This window comes from Schistocerca piceifrons, chromosome X, assembly GCF_021461385.2.
Source record: "Schistocerca piceifrons isolate TAMUIC-IGC-003096 chromosome X, iqSchPice1.1, whole genome shotgun sequence".
In the NCBI taxonomy this organism is placed as follows: domain Eukaryota; kingdom Metazoa; phylum Arthropoda; class Insecta; order Orthoptera; family Acrididae; genus Schistocerca; species Schistocerca piceifrons.
The window spans coordinates 246,483,946-246,504,810 of NC_060149.1; the positions used below are offsets into that span (position 1 = coordinate 246,483,946).

A 20,865-nucleotide genomic window follows, 5' to 3' on the forward strand; every position below is an offset into this window, starting at 1 on the left:
TAGGCAGTCTCTGTAGTACATATTGTGCATCTTCATAGTGTTTGGCCCATAACACACAGTTTTTTGTTCACCTTCTCCACTACATTTTCTACGTGGTGATCCAATTCAAATTGTACGGAACTGCAATCCCTGGGTACTGATCTGCCAGGTTTTAAAATTTGTCTGATTTGTCGTGTAAACGAATCTTATCGGATATTTTTATTACTCATGTGAAGAGCTCACACTTCTTATTGTTTGGAGTCTGTTGCCAATTTCGTACCATAAAGATTTCTTGGCTAAATCATTTTGCAACTGTTATTGATCTTATGATGATTTTACTAGACGGCAGCATCAACTGCAAACAATGTAAGATGGCTGTTCAGATTATCTCCCAAATCATTCATGTAGATTAGAAACAGGAGAAGGTCTGTATCATTTCTTTGGGGAACGCCACACAGTACTTCCGTTTCATTCGATGACTTTCCATCAATTACTATGAACTGTGACATTTCGAACAGGAAATCACAATTACAGTCGCTCAACTGAGACGATATTCCATAAGCACGCAATATGATTAGAAGCCACTTGTGGAGGACGGCGTCAAAACCCTGCGGGAAATTTATAAATATGGAGTCAACTGGAGAGCCCCTGTCCATAGCACTCAGTACTTCGTGTGAATGAAGAGTTAGTTGTATTTATCTAGAACGATATTTTACAAATACGCGCTGACTTTGTGCCAATGTACTGTTTCCTTCGATGTAGTTTATAGTGTTCGTATACAGGCTATGTTCCTAAATCCTTCTGCAAATTTATTTCAACGACAACGGTCTGTATTTCAGCTGATTTAAGCTATAGATGAGAGAAACTGTAAACGTTGCGGTTCCACTTCGCGTAGTTCGTATGACAAAAACTCAGCTTTTTGCTCCCCGTCACCTGACTTAGATGTTCTTCTCAAAGCTCAACACGACAGACATAGGGGCGTGCGGGGTCTCTATGGCTTTGTGGTCTCAGGTCTACGTGATTTGACCTCCAGAAGTTTGGAATGCGCAACTCTGATGGAAAGTGGTAGCGTTGACGGAAGCAGTGGCGCATCATATCTGCATCTGTACCGCAGCTTCCTGCCCCCCTTCCCCTCCCCTCCCCCCCCCCACCCCACCTTTCAACGCCGCGACTGTATATAAGCGGCGTCGTGACGCGGCGCGCGTGCCAGTGTGGATGGAAGCTCTCACCACCAGCAGGCACGTGCTGAAGCATCGGCAGATGGCGGGGGGAAACTGCGCGCACTAGAAGCTGCCGTCGGCTGCGATGGTGGCGCCGTTGCTGTGTGCCAGCCTGCTGGTAGCGGCCTCGTGCCTCACCGAGGCGCACCGACCCTCCATCATCATCGTCGAGGACGTCCAGGGTAAAGCCCGCCACACTGCACGGAAACCGGCAATACGTTTGCATTTAGTCCTCACAGCTACTTTTGTCCTCCTAGGCATTACAAATGTATTCGACGTCGAACCGCACTCTGGAGAAATAATAAGGATACGATCGTACAGATCATCGCCCTCCGTGTGTGAATCGCTTTGACGGAACAGTAAACCACCGCCCCACCTCTACAAAGACTCGAACTCTCATGTATAAAACATCATATCTCCCGAACTATGTGTCGTGCAATGATATAATTCTGCAGGTACGTTCAGTGAGATATGTGATTACTGTCTGCAAAATGTGTTGCGAATAGAATTAGTAGTAAAGAGATGATACGTTGAAACATCATGCCTAATGCTGCAGTTTTACTGCGAGAACAGCGAAAATGAAGTAAGCGATAACCTTCTTTCCTTCCACCATTTTGTCGGCAGTGCCACCGAGAAAAATGTTTCTTAAAGCTTTCAAATTATGTTTTGAAGTCGCTATGTGTTCTTATTATTAAGCGCAAGATGAATACAGTGTGGGTAATTTCCGCACTGTGAGTTATGCTGGCTCACTTCATATACACGGCTTCTGACTGTAATACTTAACTTACTGTTTTAAACGCGAAACATAAGATTATAGCTCTTGATGAGTAGATTATGACAGCATTTTAAATTTTTAAATTAGGTCAACAATTGCATGAAATATTGAAAATGAAACTTTTCTTGCCCCTGGAAGCCGTTAGATAGACAACCTGCAACACTAACAATGCTATACTGTATGGTTTGGTCGCCAGAGTTTTCATAGTGCATTGCTTTACGCTCAGCAACCGGATTGCGTAAGCCTAGACTCCCACACACATATAAGTGTCGCTGTAATTTCGAAAGGCAGCTCGAAAATATTTCCTTTCCATATCTGCCATGCCGCCTTCGCTAAAATAGCTCGAAATTTCATATTCCGTGGAGGATAAATCGCAGCTACATATTGTAGCTTACACAAACCACAGACTTTAATGACATCTGGCATCATAATTTTATCCAGGGCACTTATTCTGTTAGGCAACGGCCTTCCCGCAGTGGATACACCGATTCCCGTCAGATTACCGAAGCTAAGCGCCGTCGGGCGTGGCTGGCACTTGGATGGGTGACCATCTGGGCCGTCATGCGCTGTTGCCATTTTCCGGGTTGCACTCAGCCTCAAGATGCCAATTGAGGAGCTACTCGACCGAATAGTAGCGGCTCCGGTCACAGAAAACCATCATAACGACCGGGAGAGCGATGTGCTGACCACACGCCCCTCCTATCCCCATCCTCATCTGAGGATGTCACGGCGGTCGGATGATCCCGATGGGCCTCTTGTGGCCTGAAGTCGGAGTGCTTATTCTGTTATCTCAATAACGCCTCGAATAAACCTGCTCCCTTTTTCCAGTTGTACTTGGACTTGGATTGGTGTTGATTGTGAGTCATAGTTGAATTCCTTCTGCATTCCGAGCTATCTAATCCGGTTTGGTCTTGTATTGGTTTCTCAACGAATACACTAAGGTGACAAAAGTCATGGGATACCTATTAATGTCGTGTCGGACCTTCTTTTACCCGGCGTAGCCCAGCAACTCGACGTAGCATTGACTCAAAAAGTCGTTGGAAGCCCCCACCAAAATATTGAGTCATATTGCCTCTATAATCTACCATAATTGCGAAAGTATTGCCGGTGCAGGACATTGTGGACGAATTGAACTTTCGATTATGTCGCATAAATGTTGGATGAGTTTTACGTCGGACGATCTGGGTGGTCAGATCTTTCGCTCGAATCGTTCAGAATGTTATTCAAAGCAATCGTAAATAATTGTGACCCGCTGACATGGTGCATTGTCATCCATAACAATACTATAGTTGTTTGGGAACATGAAGTCCATGAATAACTTCAAATGGTCTGCAAGTAGCCGAACGTAACCATTTCCAGTCAATGGTCGGTTCAGTTCTACCAGCGGACCCAGTCCATTCCATGTAAACACAGGCCACCCCTTTTATGCAGCAACCATGATCTTGCATGTCTCGTTGACAACTTCGGTCCATGGCTTCGTGGTGTCTGCGCCACATTCAAACCGTACCATCAGCTCTTACCAACTGAAATCGGGACTAAGCTGAGCAAGCCACGGTTTTACTATCGTCTAGGGTCCAACCGATATGTTCAGAAGCCCAGCAGAGGCGCTGCAGGCGATGTCGCGCTGTTAGCAATGGCACTCCTGTCAGCAATGCCCGGCCGGGGCGGCCAAGCGGTTCTAGGCGCTACAATCTGCAACTGCGAGACCGCTACAGTCGCGGGTTCGAATCCTGCCTCGGGCATGGATGCATGTGATGTCCTTAGGTTAGTTAGGTTTAAGTAGTTCTAAGTTCTAGGGGACTGATGACCTTAGAAGTTCAGTCCCATAGTGCTCAGAGCCATTTTTTTTGTCAGCAATGCTGTCGCTCGTCTGCTGCCAAAGCCCATTAGCGCCAGGTTACGTCTCACTGAACTAACGGGTGCGTTCGTCGTATGTCCGATATCGATTTAGGCGGCTATTTCATGTTGTGTTGCTCGTCTATTAGTCCTGACAACTCTATGCAAACGCCGCTGCTCTCGGGCGCTAAGTGAAGGCCGTCGCCCATTGCGTTGTCCTTGGTGAGAGGCAATGACTGAAATTTGGTGTTCTCGGCACACGCATGACGCTGTGGGTCTCGGAATATTAAATTCTCTAACGTTTTCCGGAGCACCTAGTTCCAACTACCATTCCGCGTTTAAAGTCTGTTAATTCCCGTCGAGAGGCTATAATAACATTCGAACCTCTTCAAATAAATCACCTGAGTACAAATGACAGTTCCGCCAATCCACTGCCCTTTTATACCTTGTGTTCGTGATACTACCGCCATCTGTATATGTGCATATCTCCATCCCATGACTTTAGTCAGCTCAGTGTATATGATGGCTGATTTAAATTCAGTCTTCTCCCGCTATCCAGTTCAGAAGCTCTCGTGACTTGTGTTAAATTTTAATTTCCTGTTGATCGTTTGCCGACAATGAAAAGCGAAAACATTATGGTTACTGCCAAGCGCGAGGTTACCTCCCATATGGTGGTTTTGAGGACATGTAACGTGGTAAGGAAAATACATAAGTAGTGCACATACAAAGTCATTTTAGCGACGGTACGGGCTGCAAATAGGGAACTCTATTGACTTACTAGACGCTGAAGAAGGGTAGATTGTTACGTCCCGGCGCCTGGGAACGAGCACCACAGATCGGTAAAGGTGATCGACTGTTCGTGTGCTAATGTCGTGGGTATCTGTGGAAGATGGTAGAATGGTGGTAAAACAGCGAGTAGGCGACAAGGTGTTGGACGTCCACGCCGCATCACAGGACGTGTAGGTCGGAAGCTTGCCAGCTCTGTAAAGCAGTATAGGCGGCGATTGTGGCAATTTGGCGACTGAGTACAATGATGGAACAAGTATTCTGGAGCACACCATTCAGGGAACACTGTTGAACATGAGACTCCATTGTAGGCGTCACCTACATATTTCCATGCAGACCCGACGATTTCGTCAACTACCATTGTAATGAGCACGGGATCATCGAAATTGGACAAAATATCAGAGCAAACATGTCGCCTAACCGGATGAATCACGTTTCTTGTTACACCAGGTCAATGGTTGCGTCCAGATACTCCGACACCCAGCAGCTGCTCGAAACATGCACATCGCCACGGACCTAGACTGATGGGGGCAGTACTATGCTATGGGGAACATTCACTTGGGCTTCTAAGACCTGTGGTAGTAGTCAAAGGCACCAAGACAGCTAATGATTATGATATTTGGCTTATCGGGCGCTCAACCGCGTGGTTATCAACGCCCGTACACATTCTCAATCTTTTCACTCTCCAGTCTCACCATTTTAACTAATGATGATGAAATGATGAGGACAACACAAATACCCGGCCCCGGGCAGAGAAAACCCCCGCCTCGGCCGGGAATCGAACCCGGAACCCCGTGATACAGAGGCAGCAACTTTAGCCACTAGATCACGAGCTGCGGACACCAATACAGCTGTAGACTGCATGAGCATTATTGCGACCCATGTACATCCTCTCACGATTTCGTGCTTTCCCGACAACGATGGCATTTTCCAGCTGGATAACAGTCCTTGTCACAAGACCTAACTCGTTCTACAGTGCTTTGAAAAGCATGATAGTGCACTCATGTTGATATCTTGGCCACCAAATTCGCCTGATCTGAATCCGATGGAACACGTCTGGTATGCTGTCGGGTGCCAGCTCCGAGTCCTCAAACCACCGGAGCGTAATTAACGGGATTTACGTGGCCGGTTAGTGGACATAGGATGACACATACCTCAGGAAACCTACCAATAACGTGTCAGATCCGTGCCATGCTGGATCTCTCCCTCGATAAGCTCGCCTCTGTCTTGGCAAAAAGCGGCTCCGTGGCGATGGCGTATAGTGTCGCAAACAACGGGATACCATATCTAAAAGCTATTCATAATTTTATATTCAGTTGTAAAGTGAAGCACTCCGTCTTCAGGACACAAGTGGCCCATCGGTACTATCCGACCGCCGTGTCATCCTCAGATGAGGATGTGGATAGAAGGGGCGCGTAGTCAGCATACCGCTCTCCCGGTCGTTGAGATGGTTTTCTTTCAACTGAGCCGCTACTATTCGCTCGAGTAGCTCCTCAATTGGCATCACGAGGCTGAGTGCACCACGAAAACTGGCAACAGCACATGACGGCCCGGACGGTCACCCATCCCAGTGCTGGCCACGCCCGACAGCGCTTAACTTTGGTGGTCCTTCGGGAACGGGTGTTTCCCCTGCGGCAAGGCCGTTGAGTTTTAAAGTTATGTTAAACTTAATTCTGGAAAGGGTACCACTTATGAAATTTCCAGGTATATGTGCGAAGTCATTATCGAAACCCATTGTAATCTCACTTGTGTTCAGCCCTGTCGTAGGCATTTTTGCATTCCACTAAATCTAAACTCTCCGCCAAATCTGAGTCCCAGTGTTAATGGACAAGATATCTGTCTGCTTTAGAACTGAAATATGGGCTCAAGCTTCATTTTATTTTTAAAGTTGAGTACGGCCACAACCTCGTATTCCGTCACATATAAATTCAAAGTTCATGTATGCTGCCATGATGTTTGTCGTTGACCTCTCAGAAATTATGGTTTTCTGATACCGTGCTAAAATGACCAGCGTGATTTCTTTAAATATTTTATTCGAGAATCTTAAAATCTGCGTTTGATGACTGGTTTATATTTGTTTCGCAACAAAATGCTGATGGCCTCCATGTTATTGCCCAGGGGGTTTGTCCTCGCGAATAATGCGTTAAACACTTCGATTTGTCTTCACTTTTGCGATAATACTTGTCAGCTAGCATCACAGATGTGAAATACGTGCCCGGTGTTTTATGCCGTGGGCCACCTGTATGACACTTCTCACGCTCTCTCTAGCCAAGGAAAATTTGGAAATTTGTGGCAACGTTTTATGAGACCAAACTGCTGAGGTCAGGCCGTCCGGGGTGGCCGAGCGGTTCTAGGTGCTTCAGTCTGGAACTGCGCGACCGCTACGGTCGCAGGTTCGAATCCTGCCTCGGACATGGATGTGTGTGATGTCCTTAGGTTAGTTATGTTTAAGTAGTTCTAAGTTCTAGGGGACTGATGACCTCAGATGTTGAGTCCCATAGTGCTCAGAGCCATTTGAACCATTTTGCTGAGGTCATCGGTCCCTAAGCTTACGCACTACTTAATCTAACTTAAACTAACTTACGCTAAGGACAAGACACACAACCATGCCCGAGGGAGGACTCGAACCTCCGACGGAGGGAGCCGCGCGGACCGTGACAAGACGCCTCAGACCACGCGGCTACTCTAGTCAAGTGTTCTTTAGTTCTCAGTTTTGATGTGCTGACATGGTAGCCTGTGCTCCCACTCGCTTCATCCGATTACCTACTTTCTGTCCACCACACTCTGTGGTACTGTATAGGCTTTGAAAATGGTCCACTATATCTTGCCTAATAACTGAACGCGGCGTTTTATGCACTGATACGTTGATGATCCACAGCTACGGATGCTGGTCTATACCATGTAATTAACGTAGGCCTATAGAGACAGTGTGGGAACAGTGGTGAGAAAAGGGGAAGAAACATTCCATTAATATGGGAATTCTGCAGAAAGAGATAACCTCCAAGAAGTGTCTTGTGCAGGATTACTCAAGTATTTAGGACCTCCGTCAACTTCGCCTGTAGGACTGGATGCAAGGCTTGAGAGTTGTTGATGGCACTGTAACCGAAAAGATTAGTCACTATCGTGCAGATGCTCAGGAAACTTAAATGAGAATCGAGGAAGAAAGATGGCTTCCTTTTCGCGATGAATAAATTAAAAGAGTCAGTATTTGATACATGGTGTAAACTCTTTTGTTGCATACATCATATATTTTAAGTAAGGACAGCCACACACGTCTTCCACATCATCGTGAAAATCATCTATGAGATACACAACTAAGTGGTTCGTTTTTCTGCGACCCCAGTCGTAAATGGAACGGGGAAGGAAGCCTTTAGTGACAGTAGTAAGTTTTTCGGTCATGTCCTTTGCGGTGATCGTACATTAACACCGATCAGATGGATACTGAAGCCGTTACATGCCCTTAACGTCGTGCGGCTTCAGGATGGGCTCAAATCTGTTTATCGAAAAAGTTCAGTGCTGTCGTCACATTGTAGTCATTGTTTTGCATCAGACTAAGAGCCAATTGATTTGATTAACTAAATGTGGCTCAGACGCACATTTCCATGCAATTTTCCATTATCTGACATCTTTACAATTCAGTATTTTTCTCATACAGGTAGCAAAACTTCGAATCGCATCCCTGATGAAAGGTGGAATGAATTAGATTGGATAGTGGCAAACGAATGGTTTAACTGAAACTACAGTAACAGATTGTGTGTAGAAGCGCAACTATCAGAAAATTTTGGACTGTAGTATATTCTAGCACTCCGTCTTCAGGTCACAAGTGGCCCATCGGGACCATCCGACTGCCGTGTCATCTTCAGCTGAGGATGCGGATAGGAGGCGCGTGTGGTCAGCACACCGCTCTCCCTACCGTTATGATGGTTTTCTTTGACCGGAGCCGCTACTATTCGGTCGAGTAGCTCCTCAGTTGGCATCACGAGGCTGAGTGCACCCCTAAAAACGGCAACAGCTCATGGCGGCTAGGATGGTCACCCATCCAAGTGCCGGCCACGCCCGGCAGCACTTAACTGCGGTGATCTGACGGAAACCAATGTATCCACTGCGGGAAGGCCGTTGCCTGTAGTATTTTCTACTAAGCAATTACTGTATCTAACGTAGATAAAATGTTACAATCTTGTCATGAACAGAGTATTTAAAATAAAGGTGTTACATATCCCTACATGACGAGGTACTGGTCAAAACTACAAGAAAAGATCCTATAATTATATGTACTGAAACCGATACTTAGATATGCGTCATTTTAAGTAATGTGTAGTATTCGGCGGTGTAGGCAGGAGATAGCATAATAAATTACCACAATACACACTTGTGGGCATATGCAAATTCTCGAGTAATCACGGAGGTGAGGCGTGAGGACTAACAGACTCATAGGGTCATACACTTTGCCAAACGGATAAACGGATGCTGCGTATCACCTATTTCTGCCCGATGAATTATCAGCGCTACTGGAGACTTACCCTTGCAGAAAGACAACAACTGTCGTTTACGCACGACGGGGTACCAAACGATTTTCTACGGATCGTGCGATCGTATCTCACCGCAGCGTTTCGAGGGGCATGGATTGGTAGAAGAGGTCCATTAGCAGTTAACCAGACCCGAATCAGTCGTATTTCTGGCTATGGGGCCATTTAAGGACATTGGCTTATGCCCAATCCACCGACTATGTGCAGACGTTACAGGAACATGTGAACAATGCATTCAATGAAGTCCAGATGGAGCCAGGTGTATTTTAAACAGTGCGTCATTCACTGCGAAGAAAAGATGGGGGATCTATCAGAATACTTGGTAACTGCACGCAGTGCTGCCTGTAGTCTTTACTTTTATGTAAGAGAGAGCTGGGATTGATAGGACAGATTGGCTCACATCTCAGTACGTATTGGTTTCCGGACATACAGTTACAGGAGCTTTTCTACTAGTTTTGACAAGTACTGCCATCTGTGCGTATATGACACTTTTTTGAAACACCCTGTATATTCGTACGTTCATGCTGTACCTTGGTTATAAGGTATTCAGGATAATTCTTCCTACTCTATGTCCTATAGCAGCCAGTTGATAGTCTCAGTTCGTTGTCTGCCTGTGTGATGTGCAGATGCATTCAGTGAGTTAGTGTTTATATAGCTGTTTGCGCTTCTCATTTTATGACGTTGATTATTAGCATCCCCTTCAGTTTCGTCTAAAAGAGATCAGAGCTAGTTTTTGTTTTCTTGAATATATTTTTGTGTGTATCATAGTTTTAGTAGTGTAGATTTGCGTCGCCTGTGGCGCGACAGAGTAGTTTAAATGTTTAGAGCAGCAGCCAGTTGGTAGTCTGAGTTCGTTGTCTGCCTGTATCCTGTGCAACTGCGTTCAGTGAGTTTGTGTTTATATAGCATCTTGCACTCCTCATCACAGAAGCGTCACAGTAGAGTAATTTTCTCCTTTGCGTGCGTCTGTTGTACTTTTCCAGTTAATTCTCATTGCTTTGTTTCTATTTTTGAGACCTTATTCGGTTTTTTACACAGTACGATATGTATAGGGACTATGGTTTTTGTGAGCGGACACAATTAAGATTGGCTGCTGTCCGTAAACAGCTGGAGGTTGCATTGGCCATGGTCAACAGACTTCTGGCTATTGCTCAAAGCTGCGGCGACATCATGGCGCCCATGAGAAGAGCTGCAACACCCGTGCTGCCGTTGAAATCCCCCGGTGACCTGGTTATCGCTGCGTCTTCTGATACACAATATGTGATCGGCTGACAGTCTTGAGTTTGTGTGTCAATGGTCGGAAGGTGAAAGATGGAATCGTCCGCATGACTAGCTCCATAGGCTTTAGCAACCGGTATGAGGTGCTATCCAGTGTTGATAATACTTCTGAGCCAACTCGGGATGCCTCTCCTAATGGGCCAGGGGCTGATTTTCCGGCCCAGTCCGGACAAGTACAGAGGGAAGGTATCCTACACACTGGAAGCTTCAATGTTATGCGGGTAATGAAGCCCCTCAGGGAAATGGGTGCAAGGTGGGAAATAATGCTAGTATGCACTCGGTATGTTTGCCATAGGGTATCGTCCGTAAGGTGCGGAAGGCTCTGCTAGCAGCTATCTAACGCACTGGGTACAACGTGTACAAATAGTGGCACATGTTGTCACTAATGACGTCTGCCGCATAGGTTCTGATGCCATCATCGGTTTCTTCCGGTGGATGACTGATTTGGTGAGGACAACTAGCATCGCACGTGGGGTGAAGGCAATGCTGACTAATTATAGCATCGTACACAGGATGGTCGCCATCCTCTGTCTTGCAACAGGGTGGGAGGTCTAAACCAGAGGCTCAGACCACTCGGCGACGGTATCGGATGCAAATTCCTCTACCTCCACTATCTGGTGGCGAATTGTAGGGTTCCCCTTAACAGGTCAGGCGTGCACTACGTGCAGGAAGAGGTTATTAGGGTAACGGAGTGCTTATGGAGTGCACATGGCGGGTTTTCAGGTTATGGAACACACCTTCCTTTTGGATCAGAGACGAATCGAAGTTACAGCAGCCACCATGATCTCAGAGAGTGTTCGTCCCTGCAGATCGGATATGGAAAAGGTATGCAACTAGGGTTATTCATTTCATTGTTAATTTCAGTATTAGTAAATTGTAGGAGGATCCAAGGAAAGGTCACTGAATTACACTCCTGGAAATTGATATAAGAACACCGTGAATTCATTGTCCCAGGAAGGGGAAACTCTATTGACACATTCCTGGGGTCAGATACATCACATGATCACACTGACAGAACCACAGGCACATAGACACAGGCAACAGAGCATGCACAATGTCGGCACTAGTACAGTGTATATCCACCTTTCGCAGCAATGCAGGCTGCTATTCTCCCATGGAGACGATCGTAGAGATGCTGGATGTAGTCCTGTGGAACGGCTTGCCATGCCATTTCCACCTGGCGCCTCAGTTGGACCAGCGTTCGTGCTGGACGTGCAGACCGCGTGAGACGACGCTTCATCCAGTCCCAAACATGCTCAATGGCGGACAGATCCGAAGATCTTGCTGGCCAGGGTAGTTACCTTACACCTTCTAGAGCATGTTGGGTGACACGGGATACATGCGGACGTGCATTGTCCTGTTGGAACAGCAAGTTCCCTTGCCGGTCTAGGAATGGTAGAACAATGGGTTCGATGACGGTTTGGATGTACCGTGCACTATTCAGTGTCCCCTCGACGATCACCGGTGGTGTACGGCCAGTGTAGGAGATCGCTCCCCACACCATGATGCTAGGTGTTGGCCCTGTGTGCCTCGGTCGTATGCAGTCCTGATTGTGGCGCTCACCTGCACGGCGCCAAACACGCATACGACCATCATTGGCACCAAGGCAGAAGCGACTCTCATCGCTGAAGACGACACGTCTCCATTCGTCCCTCCATTCACGCCTGTCGCGACACCACTGGAGGCGGGCTGCACGATGTTCGGGCGTGAGCGGAAGACGGCCTAACGGTGTGCGAGACCGTAGCCCAGCTTCATGGAGACGGTTGCGAATGGTCCTCGCCGATACCCCAGGAGCAACAGTGTCCCTAATTTGCTGGGAAGTGGCGGTGCGGTCCCCTACGGCACTGCGTAGGATCCTACGGTCTTGGCGTGCATCCGTGCGTCGCTGCGGTCCGGTCCCAGGTCGACGGGCACGTACACCTTCCGCCGACCACTGGCGACAACATCGATGTACTGTGGAGACCTCACGCCCCACGTGTTGAGCAATTCGGCGGTACGTCCACCCGGCCTCCCGCATGCCCACTATACGCCCTCGCTCAAAGTCCGTCAACTGCACATACGGTTCACGTCCACGCTGTCGCGGCATGCTACCAGTGTTAAAGACTGCGATGGAGCTCCGTATGCCACGGCAAACTGGCTGACACTGACGGCGGCGGTGCACAAATGCTGCGCAGCTAGCGCCATTCGACGGCCAACACCGCGGTTCCTGGTGTGTCCGCTGTGCCGTGCGTGTGATCATTGCTTGTACAGCCCTCTCGCAGTGTCCGGAGCAAGTATGGTGGGTCTGACACACCGGTGTCAATGTGTTCTTTTTTCCATTTCCAGGAGTGTAGTATCACTAATTGAAGGTTATAGTGCTCAGGTAGTATTAGGAATAGAAAGTTGGTTGAAACAAGAAGTGAATAGCAACTAAATCCTAAGTTCATATTTGAATATTTATCGTAAGGCCAGGTTAGTTGCGATTAGTGGAAGCGTATTTATTGCCCCAAAGGAATCAATAATATCTAGTGATGTTATCACAGACTCCGAATGTGAACTATTCTGGGTGAAGTTAAGCATTAAAGCTCGGTCAAACACTGTAAGAGGGTGCGCTTATAGACCTGTTGTGGCTGCTCAAATGGCTCTAAGCACTACGGGACTTAACATCAGAGGTCATCAGTCCCTTAACTTACAAGGGAACCTCCCCATCGCACCCCCCTCAGATTTAGTGGATAGGCCTTGAAAAACTGAACACAGATCAATCGAGAAAACAGGAAGAAGTTGTGTGAAACTATTAAAAAATAAGCAAAGTACACAAACTGAGTAGTCCATGTGCAACATAGGCAACATCAAGGAGCATGTAAGTTGAGGAACGCCGTGGTCCTGTGGTTAGAGTGAGTAACTGCGAAATGCGAGGTCCTTGGTTCGAGTCCTCCCTCGGGCGAAAATTTTACTTCCTTTATTTTCGCAAAGTTACGATCTGACCGTTCATTCATTGACGTCTCTGTTCACTGTAATAAGTTTAGTGTCTGTGTTTTGCGACCGCACCGCACAACCGTGCGATTAGTAGACGAAAGGACGTGCCTCTCCAATAGGAACCGAAAACATTTGATCGCAAGTTCATAGGTCAACCGATTCCTCCACAGGAAAACACGTCTGATATATTCTATACGACACTGGTGACGGCATGTGCGTCACATGACAGGAATATGTTGTCGACCCACAAAAGTTGCACACTTGGCGAATGGGTAAAAAGATTCTTCTACCTTGCTCGATTTAGGTTTTCTTGTGGATGTGATAATCACTCCCAAAAAAGTGATGAAAACATAAGAGTTTGTCACATAAACTGCAACAAATGAATGCAACAGTTTCACAGTCGCACAGTTTTCCCTGCGCTCTGTCGAAACATGTTTTTTACGTTTTCAAATGTTTCCGTGTGTAGACCGTCAAATCCTGCACATGTCCAAGCAAATCTGAACATGTCCTGGAGTTTTGGAGAGCGAAGTTGGTTATGTGTGAGTGCCTGAACTTTGATAATTGTCTGAAAATAAAAGATTAAACTTTTCACTCGAGAGAAGATTTAAACCAAGGACCTCTCGATCCGCAGCTGCTCACGCTAACCACGGGACCACGGCGCTCGTATGCTGACACTCTCCTTGATGTTGCTTACCTTGCACATGGACTACTCATTTTGTATATTTTGCTTATTTTTTTCATAGTTCCACATAACTTCTTCCTGTTTTCTCGATTGATCTGTGTTCAGTTTTTCAAGGCCTATCCCTGTGCCAAGTTATAACTAAATCTGAGGGGGGTGCGATGAGGAGGTTCCCTTGTTAGAACTACTTAAACCTAACTAACCTAAGGACATCACACACATCCATGCCCGAGGTAGGATTCGAACCTGCGACCGCAGCAGCAGTGCGGTTCCGGACTGAAGCGCCTAGAACAGCTCGGCTACACACGGTAGTGGTAGAGCGCTTTAGGGAGAACAAGCAGAATATCGTTAGTGATTTCCCTGATCATGTCGTTGTAATGAGAGGCCACTTCAACTTGCCTTGTATAGGCTGGGAGAGTCGTGCTATCAAAACTAGTGCCAGAAACAGGAATTTGTGTGACATTATTTTGTCTTGTGCAAAAATAACTTCGAACAGATAATTATAGAATAAACTCGTGACGGTAGCGTCATAGATGTCCTAGCAACAAACAGACCCGAACTTATCGAATCAGTTAACGAAGAGGAAAGTGACAGTGATCATAAAGCTGTCATAACAACTATGACAACGGGTTTTACAAAGAATGTTAAGAAATGTTGGAAAATATAAATTGCAGAGTATCTGAGTAGGGGCCGGCCAGAGTGGCCGTGCGGTTCTAGGCACTGCAGTCTGGACCCGAGCGACCGCTACGGTCGCAGGTTCGAATCCTGCCTCGGGCATGGATGTGTGTGAGGTCCTTAGGTTAGTTAGGTTTAATTAGTTCTAAGTTCTAGGCGACTGATGACCTCAGAAGTTAAGTCGCATAGTGCTCAGAGCCCATTTGTATCTGAGTAGTCAACAACAATATTCAGTGCTAAGGATGTGGAGCACACATGGGAAAAATTCAAAAGCACCGTTCAGTATGACTTGATCAAGTTTGTTCCAAGCAAGGTGTTAAGGGATGGGAAAGACACACCTTGGTTTAATAGCTGTGTTGTTGGTCGTGTTCGGATACGCCGGCATCCATGCGAGTGGCTGCTCAAAACATGCACAGCGCCGTGGACCCAGGCCGGTGGCGTGAATACTACGGTATGGGTATCATTCACCTGGGCTTCCACGGGGCCTGTGGTAGTAATCAAAAGGGTTGTGTTGTTTGGGGAAGAGACCAAACAGCGAGGTCATCGGTCTCATTGAATTAGGGAAGGATGGGGAAGGAAGTCGGCCGTACCCTTTCAAAGGTACCATCCCGGCATTTGCCTGAAGCGATTTAGAGAAATCACGGAAAACCTAAATCGGGATAGCCTGACGGGGGATTGAACCGTCGTCCTCCCGGATGCGAGTCCAGTGTGCTAACCACTGCGCCGCCTCGCTCGGTAGTAATCAAAAGGGACCATGACAGTTGTGGACTATCGTACGTGAACTTTATTGCGGAAAACCGGCATCCCGTAATGCTTGATGTCTTCCCGACGGCGATGGCATGGTCCAGCAGTATAACTGTCCGTGTCACAGGACCAGGGTCGTACTACAGTGGTTAGAGGATCATGATAGTCAACTCACGTTGATGTCTTGACCAACAAATTCGCCTGATCTGAACCAAATGGAAAACGACTTGGACGCTATCGGACACCAGCTACGCGTCCACGAACAGCGCGACCTCTGGCCAGATATCTGCGCCACACACCTCCAGAAACCTACGTAGGTCATGTCAAATCCATGTCACGGAGAACCGCTGCTGCATTGTTTTTCAAAGATGGGCCAACACCATATTAATCGGATAGTCATGATGTTCTCGCTCATCAGTGTATGTGGTTATGCCACTGACGTCGCTTTAGTAGGCAACTCCACGGCCACACTATACCGAATAATGGTAGAAGTGCTTCATTTGCCACAGGTCAGTCTCAGATAAGGAACACTAAGCGTACCACCACCACCAATTACCAAGTGCTTGACTTGAGGTACTATGGTGCAACGCTGTTAAAATATAAAATGGCTGTACCAGGTCCTTTTTATGTGAACCGAGCAAAGAATTTAGGGGAAATTTATTTAGTGACTGGAAAATCAATGTATACAGGCTTGCTTAACAAAGTTTAAGTTTGGGTAGAGATTCCAGCTTCCCTTAAGATATGATGACTCACCTGACTCCCTCTGTTACATGACAAGCAAGCATCAGATCGTAGGTATGCTGAGATTTGTCGAATGATAGTGTGTAAGAAGTTTGTGATAAAGAATCTCAGTTTAATTTTTGTCAAGTTTTATCTCCATTAAAAGTTAAAGTTTATAAATCAATATAATCCACTAACGAGTCTGTATAACGAACCATTTTCCCATTATGCACTGACGGGAAAAAATCGCAGCACCAAGAAGGAGTTGTGTTACATAAAGGGAAGTTGGTAGGCGTGTTTCCACAACTGAAAGATGATGTCTGTTCAGATTTAGCGCCGGTCGCATTAAAGTGGCGCCAGTAGCGCCATTATGAGGGTGCAAATCAGGTTTGCTTAAAATACGCACTGTAATGATCTTGAGCGTTAGTTGCCTCTGAGATTGGACGTTGTGAGTTGATGACAGTCAAGAATGCCTTTAAGGCGACAAAGACGCCATTTTCAACACAGCTCTGACAGTGTGTTTACACGAGATGGTGTAATAGGGCTACGAGAAGCTAGATGTTCCCTCTACGATACTGCAGAAAAACTTGGTAGGAATGTAGCCACTGTACATGATTACTGGCAGCAGTGGTCACGAGAATGTACGGTTTCAAAAAGTCCGGCCTCCGAACGGCCGCTTGGCACTACCAAGAGAGAAGACCATTGTGATCGGCCTATGGCTCTGGCGCACCGTACTGAATCTACAACAGTAGTTTGAACGGCATTTGGCACCTCAGTGACACAACGAACTGTTACATATTGGTTATTCCAAGAACAGCTCCGAGCCAGACGCCCAATAGCGAGCATTCCATTGACCCCAAATCCACAGCCGTTTGCAATGTCATTGGTGTCAAAGGAGAGCTCATCGTCGGCAGGATGGACGTCTGTTGCGTTTTCTGATAAAAGCTGGTTCCGCCTCGGTGCCAGTAATGGCCGGTTATTTGTCAGAATGAGGCCAGTTGAGGGCCTGCAATCAACCTGTCTGCGTGCTAGACACACTGGACTTACACGTGGGGCTAAGATCTGGGGTGCTATTTCGTATGACAACAGGAGCACTCTCGTGGTTTAAGCCATGCAACCTGATTAGAAATTTGTTCTTCAGTCTGGTGATTAGATCTGTTGTGCTGCAATTCATGAACAGCATTCCAAGGGCTGATTTCCATCAAGATAACGCTCGCCCACATGCGGCTGTTGAACCCAACATGTTGTTAAGAGTGTTAGCGTGTTGCCTTGGCCTGCTCAACCTTCAGATCTGTCTGCAGTCGAGCATATGTGGAACATCATCAGACGACAACTCCAGCTTCATCCACAAACTGCATTTACCGTCCCTGTATTGACCGACCACGTGTAAACAGACATGGAACTCCATACCACAAACTAACATCCAACACCTGTACGACACAATGCATGCACGTTTACATGCTTGCATTCAACATTCTGGAGATTACCTCGTTTATTAATGTACCAGCATTTCAAATTTGCAATGGCTTATCTCACGCTTACATTAATCTTTGATCTCGCAATTTTAATCACCTATTATGTTGCCTAGACAAATGTATTCCCTAAATTCCATTATTCTACATTCATTATTTTTTGGCGTTGCGATTTCTTTCCGTCTGTGTATTCTGATATTGGCAATGTCTGTTTATGTATCAGCCATGCTCTCGCACGAGAGCAGTATTGTTCTCATGATGCGCTTAAGAAAAATCACAGTAAACAGAATGAAAACGACGAAGTAGTGTAAAAAATGAAAGTCAACTGGATTAATTTCCAGAGTCTTAAAGACTTTTCATTTGTTGCGTTAAATTAACAGTACCAAAGATTGGTCACTTACAGCTTACCTGATCATCCCTGCCTGAACAGAAGAGGTATTTGTTACTCAGTACCTCACACAGCTGGTATGTACCTATCCATTTCTCTCTCAGACGACAACATTCGATCTATGTGGACGCTGGTAAGCGGTTAGCTCTAGTCGTCTTAAATGTCTACGGGGACGTGCGTAGACGTAGTTCCGGATAATGAAGACGTCTGTTCTGTCAAAACCGAATACGACGACTCGTTCAGGGCATGTCGACCGACGCAGTGATCCTTTCTGCCGTTGATCTTTATGTTCCACATACTTACCGTCGACGGTACGTACTTGTCGACAGAACATCCTCTTATGATCAGCCGCGCAGCGTGGTGAGCACACTGTTTACGTGTATACTGTTCGGTCAGGAGTGTTAATAGAACAACTCCATCTTTTCTGATATGGAACGCACCGGCATGCCTGTCGGCACCTCCGGCGTGCAATTATTTTTATATATAAGAGTGCATGTGCATAAACGTTGTAGAATGTTTTGTTTTAGTCTGCTCTCAACTGTTGCAGCCTGCACCGTGAGGCTGTCATTTGTAATAAATAATGCTCTGATACATTATACTCACTGTTGTATGAACACAGTGCAGAGAGATTCTAGCAAACAGTAAGAGCTTTAAAATTAAGAGAGATTTCACATCCTTCTTGTGCTCTAAAATTTTATAGATTTTAAATATTATATTTAGGTCTAAAATCAAAGAGTAAAAATACACATATGTACATATGACGAGGTAGTCCGCAGGCAATATGTAGAATATTGGAATGTGTGCATAATACAGTCACATGAAGTCAAAAGCATCACTTGAAAAGAACATAAGGACAAGTGAGCAGATCTGAGAGAAGTTACAGACACAGGACTTCTCTCTTTGATGTTGCTAGCATTATGAGTATTCTGTCTCGTAGCCTGAAAACTGTCATAGGGAAAGACTCTCATCCGCGAGAATGAGGGATATTTTATGAACTATAACTGCATTACAACTGGAAGTATTGTATTCGTTTCACTGCAAATACAACACAATATTCCTTAAATCAATGAAATGGATCAAAATTTAACCGGCGGCCACGTGTTACTGTACTGTGTGAGTAAATGTATTGCGTAGCGTCACCTAAGTTCTAGTAAATAAAAATGAAATTTATATGCTGGTAGCATCTCTCACAACGCCAGTATTGTCACTATTTGGTGTTATCCAAGGAGTTTAATGCGCAGAGTATAATGAAATCGTTAAAAAAATTAACTGTATCAATAATGGAATGACTGCTGTTAAACTCACAGGAAAGAGATGTTTCCGTTGGAGCCAGACTTCCTGTAGAAAATGTAATTTATAAATAACTTGTCAGACTCAGACACTTTTCTTAGACAATATTTATTGACACAACGCAAATCGGCAACATGGTGCCACCATCTGTTACTTTAAAGTTCAGTTTGATTTAATATTACTGAATGTAACCACACTGTATAATATGTTTCATAACATAAATATGGTTATAGGAAAAAATTTGCATTCTTATTCTATGAGCTGTCATAGCAACTGAAATAAGTTTCATCTTTTCATTTAAGAATGTAAATAACTGCATTTGAAAGTGTGATGTGACGCTTTTGTGTTTGTTCTTGTACTCTGTGTGCCAGATAGGGACATATCAGCAAAAATGTAGGTAACGACGACACTGACTTTATTTAAACGTAATGTTGCACACTAAAATAAAAAATAAATAAATCTTTCTGGACAGGGACAAATTTCGGTACATTGCCTCACTGGCACACCAAGTAAAATAGACCTCATCACACTTTAAAAGAATCTGTAACTAAAAAGTGATGTAGATATGACTGTAAGCTACGTGATGATGACGACATACTGCCGGAGCGTGTAGTGTCAATAATACATATTGGACAAAAAAGTGACGGAAGCTGAAAAATTATCTTACAAATTTTTTAATACATTCACAATCCCAAACATTTATATATAAGATGGATAAATTAAAGTTAAATATAATGTGCATTTTCCTTTCTGTTACTACCCCAGGCAAATGCAACTAGTGAATCAGCACAACGCTCCAGCGAACGAGTGTAAAACCCGGGTAAGATAAAACATTCGTCTCTTCATGATTATTCTCGAACTCTGCGTTAGAGTGGTTAGCCAAAACTGAAAAACATATGCTTTCCTGATAACCGGAGGTCGATTTAACCTAGGTGACACACATAAATTTTGTGCTGAATCGGAGCTCGAGTTCAGTCCACTGCCTTCTGAGGATAATTCTCCTACCAAATGATCTAGCCAGGCACACCTTACAGACAACCTTAAGACTGATCATCAGTTCCTCTCTACAAGAGTATTATCCCCAGATATATCAATCAGAAAAACATTAAAGTCAGAATGACAGACGCTCTATTGACTGCTAGGAGCACGTTCTACATAAACATTATACTGACTTGTACAGCGAGTAGTATTTCAGATAGCAGAAATAATGGAATTAGTACAGAGGATTTAAAGTGTAAAATGTGACATGACATTAAAAATGGAGAACACACGAGGACTGTACCAGGAAGGAGTGGTAAGTCGGACCTGACCTTTCGAAAGGAATGATTGACATGAATCAGGGAAAACCCAAGACTGGATGTCCGTATGAAGATTTGGTTTGTTCAGCGCTCACGCGTCGCGAATACAAATCAATATCGTCTGCGTTCTATGGGTGCAGGAGTGGAGAGGGAGCGTAAGTGCGGAATCGTACTGAAAATTTTGTGTAGTAGGGAGTCCTCCAATAATAAATCGGACGCCAGGTCAATGATTACTATCGCAAAA

The 20,865-nt window shown here is 45.5% G+C and overlaps 1 protein-coding gene across 2 annotated transcripts in view; it reads left to right on the plus strand.

The window, feature by feature from the left end:
* LOC124721875 overlaps positions 1-20,865 on the plus strand; it is a 524,898-nt gene that overhangs the window by 267,373 nt on the left and 236,660 nt on the right. The window contains exon 1 of one of the 2 annotated variants that reach the window (XM_047247018.1): positions 1,200-1,381. The exons of the other annotated variant lie outside the window; for it this stretch is intronic. Within the exon in view, the coding sequence (XP_047102974.1) occupies positions 1,285-1,381 (97 nt within the window). The 5' untranslated portion in view covers positions 1,200-1,284. Of the gene's footprint in view, positions 1-1,199; positions 1,382-20,865 lie in introns of those variants that run through there. 2 annotated transcript variants of the gene reach the window in all.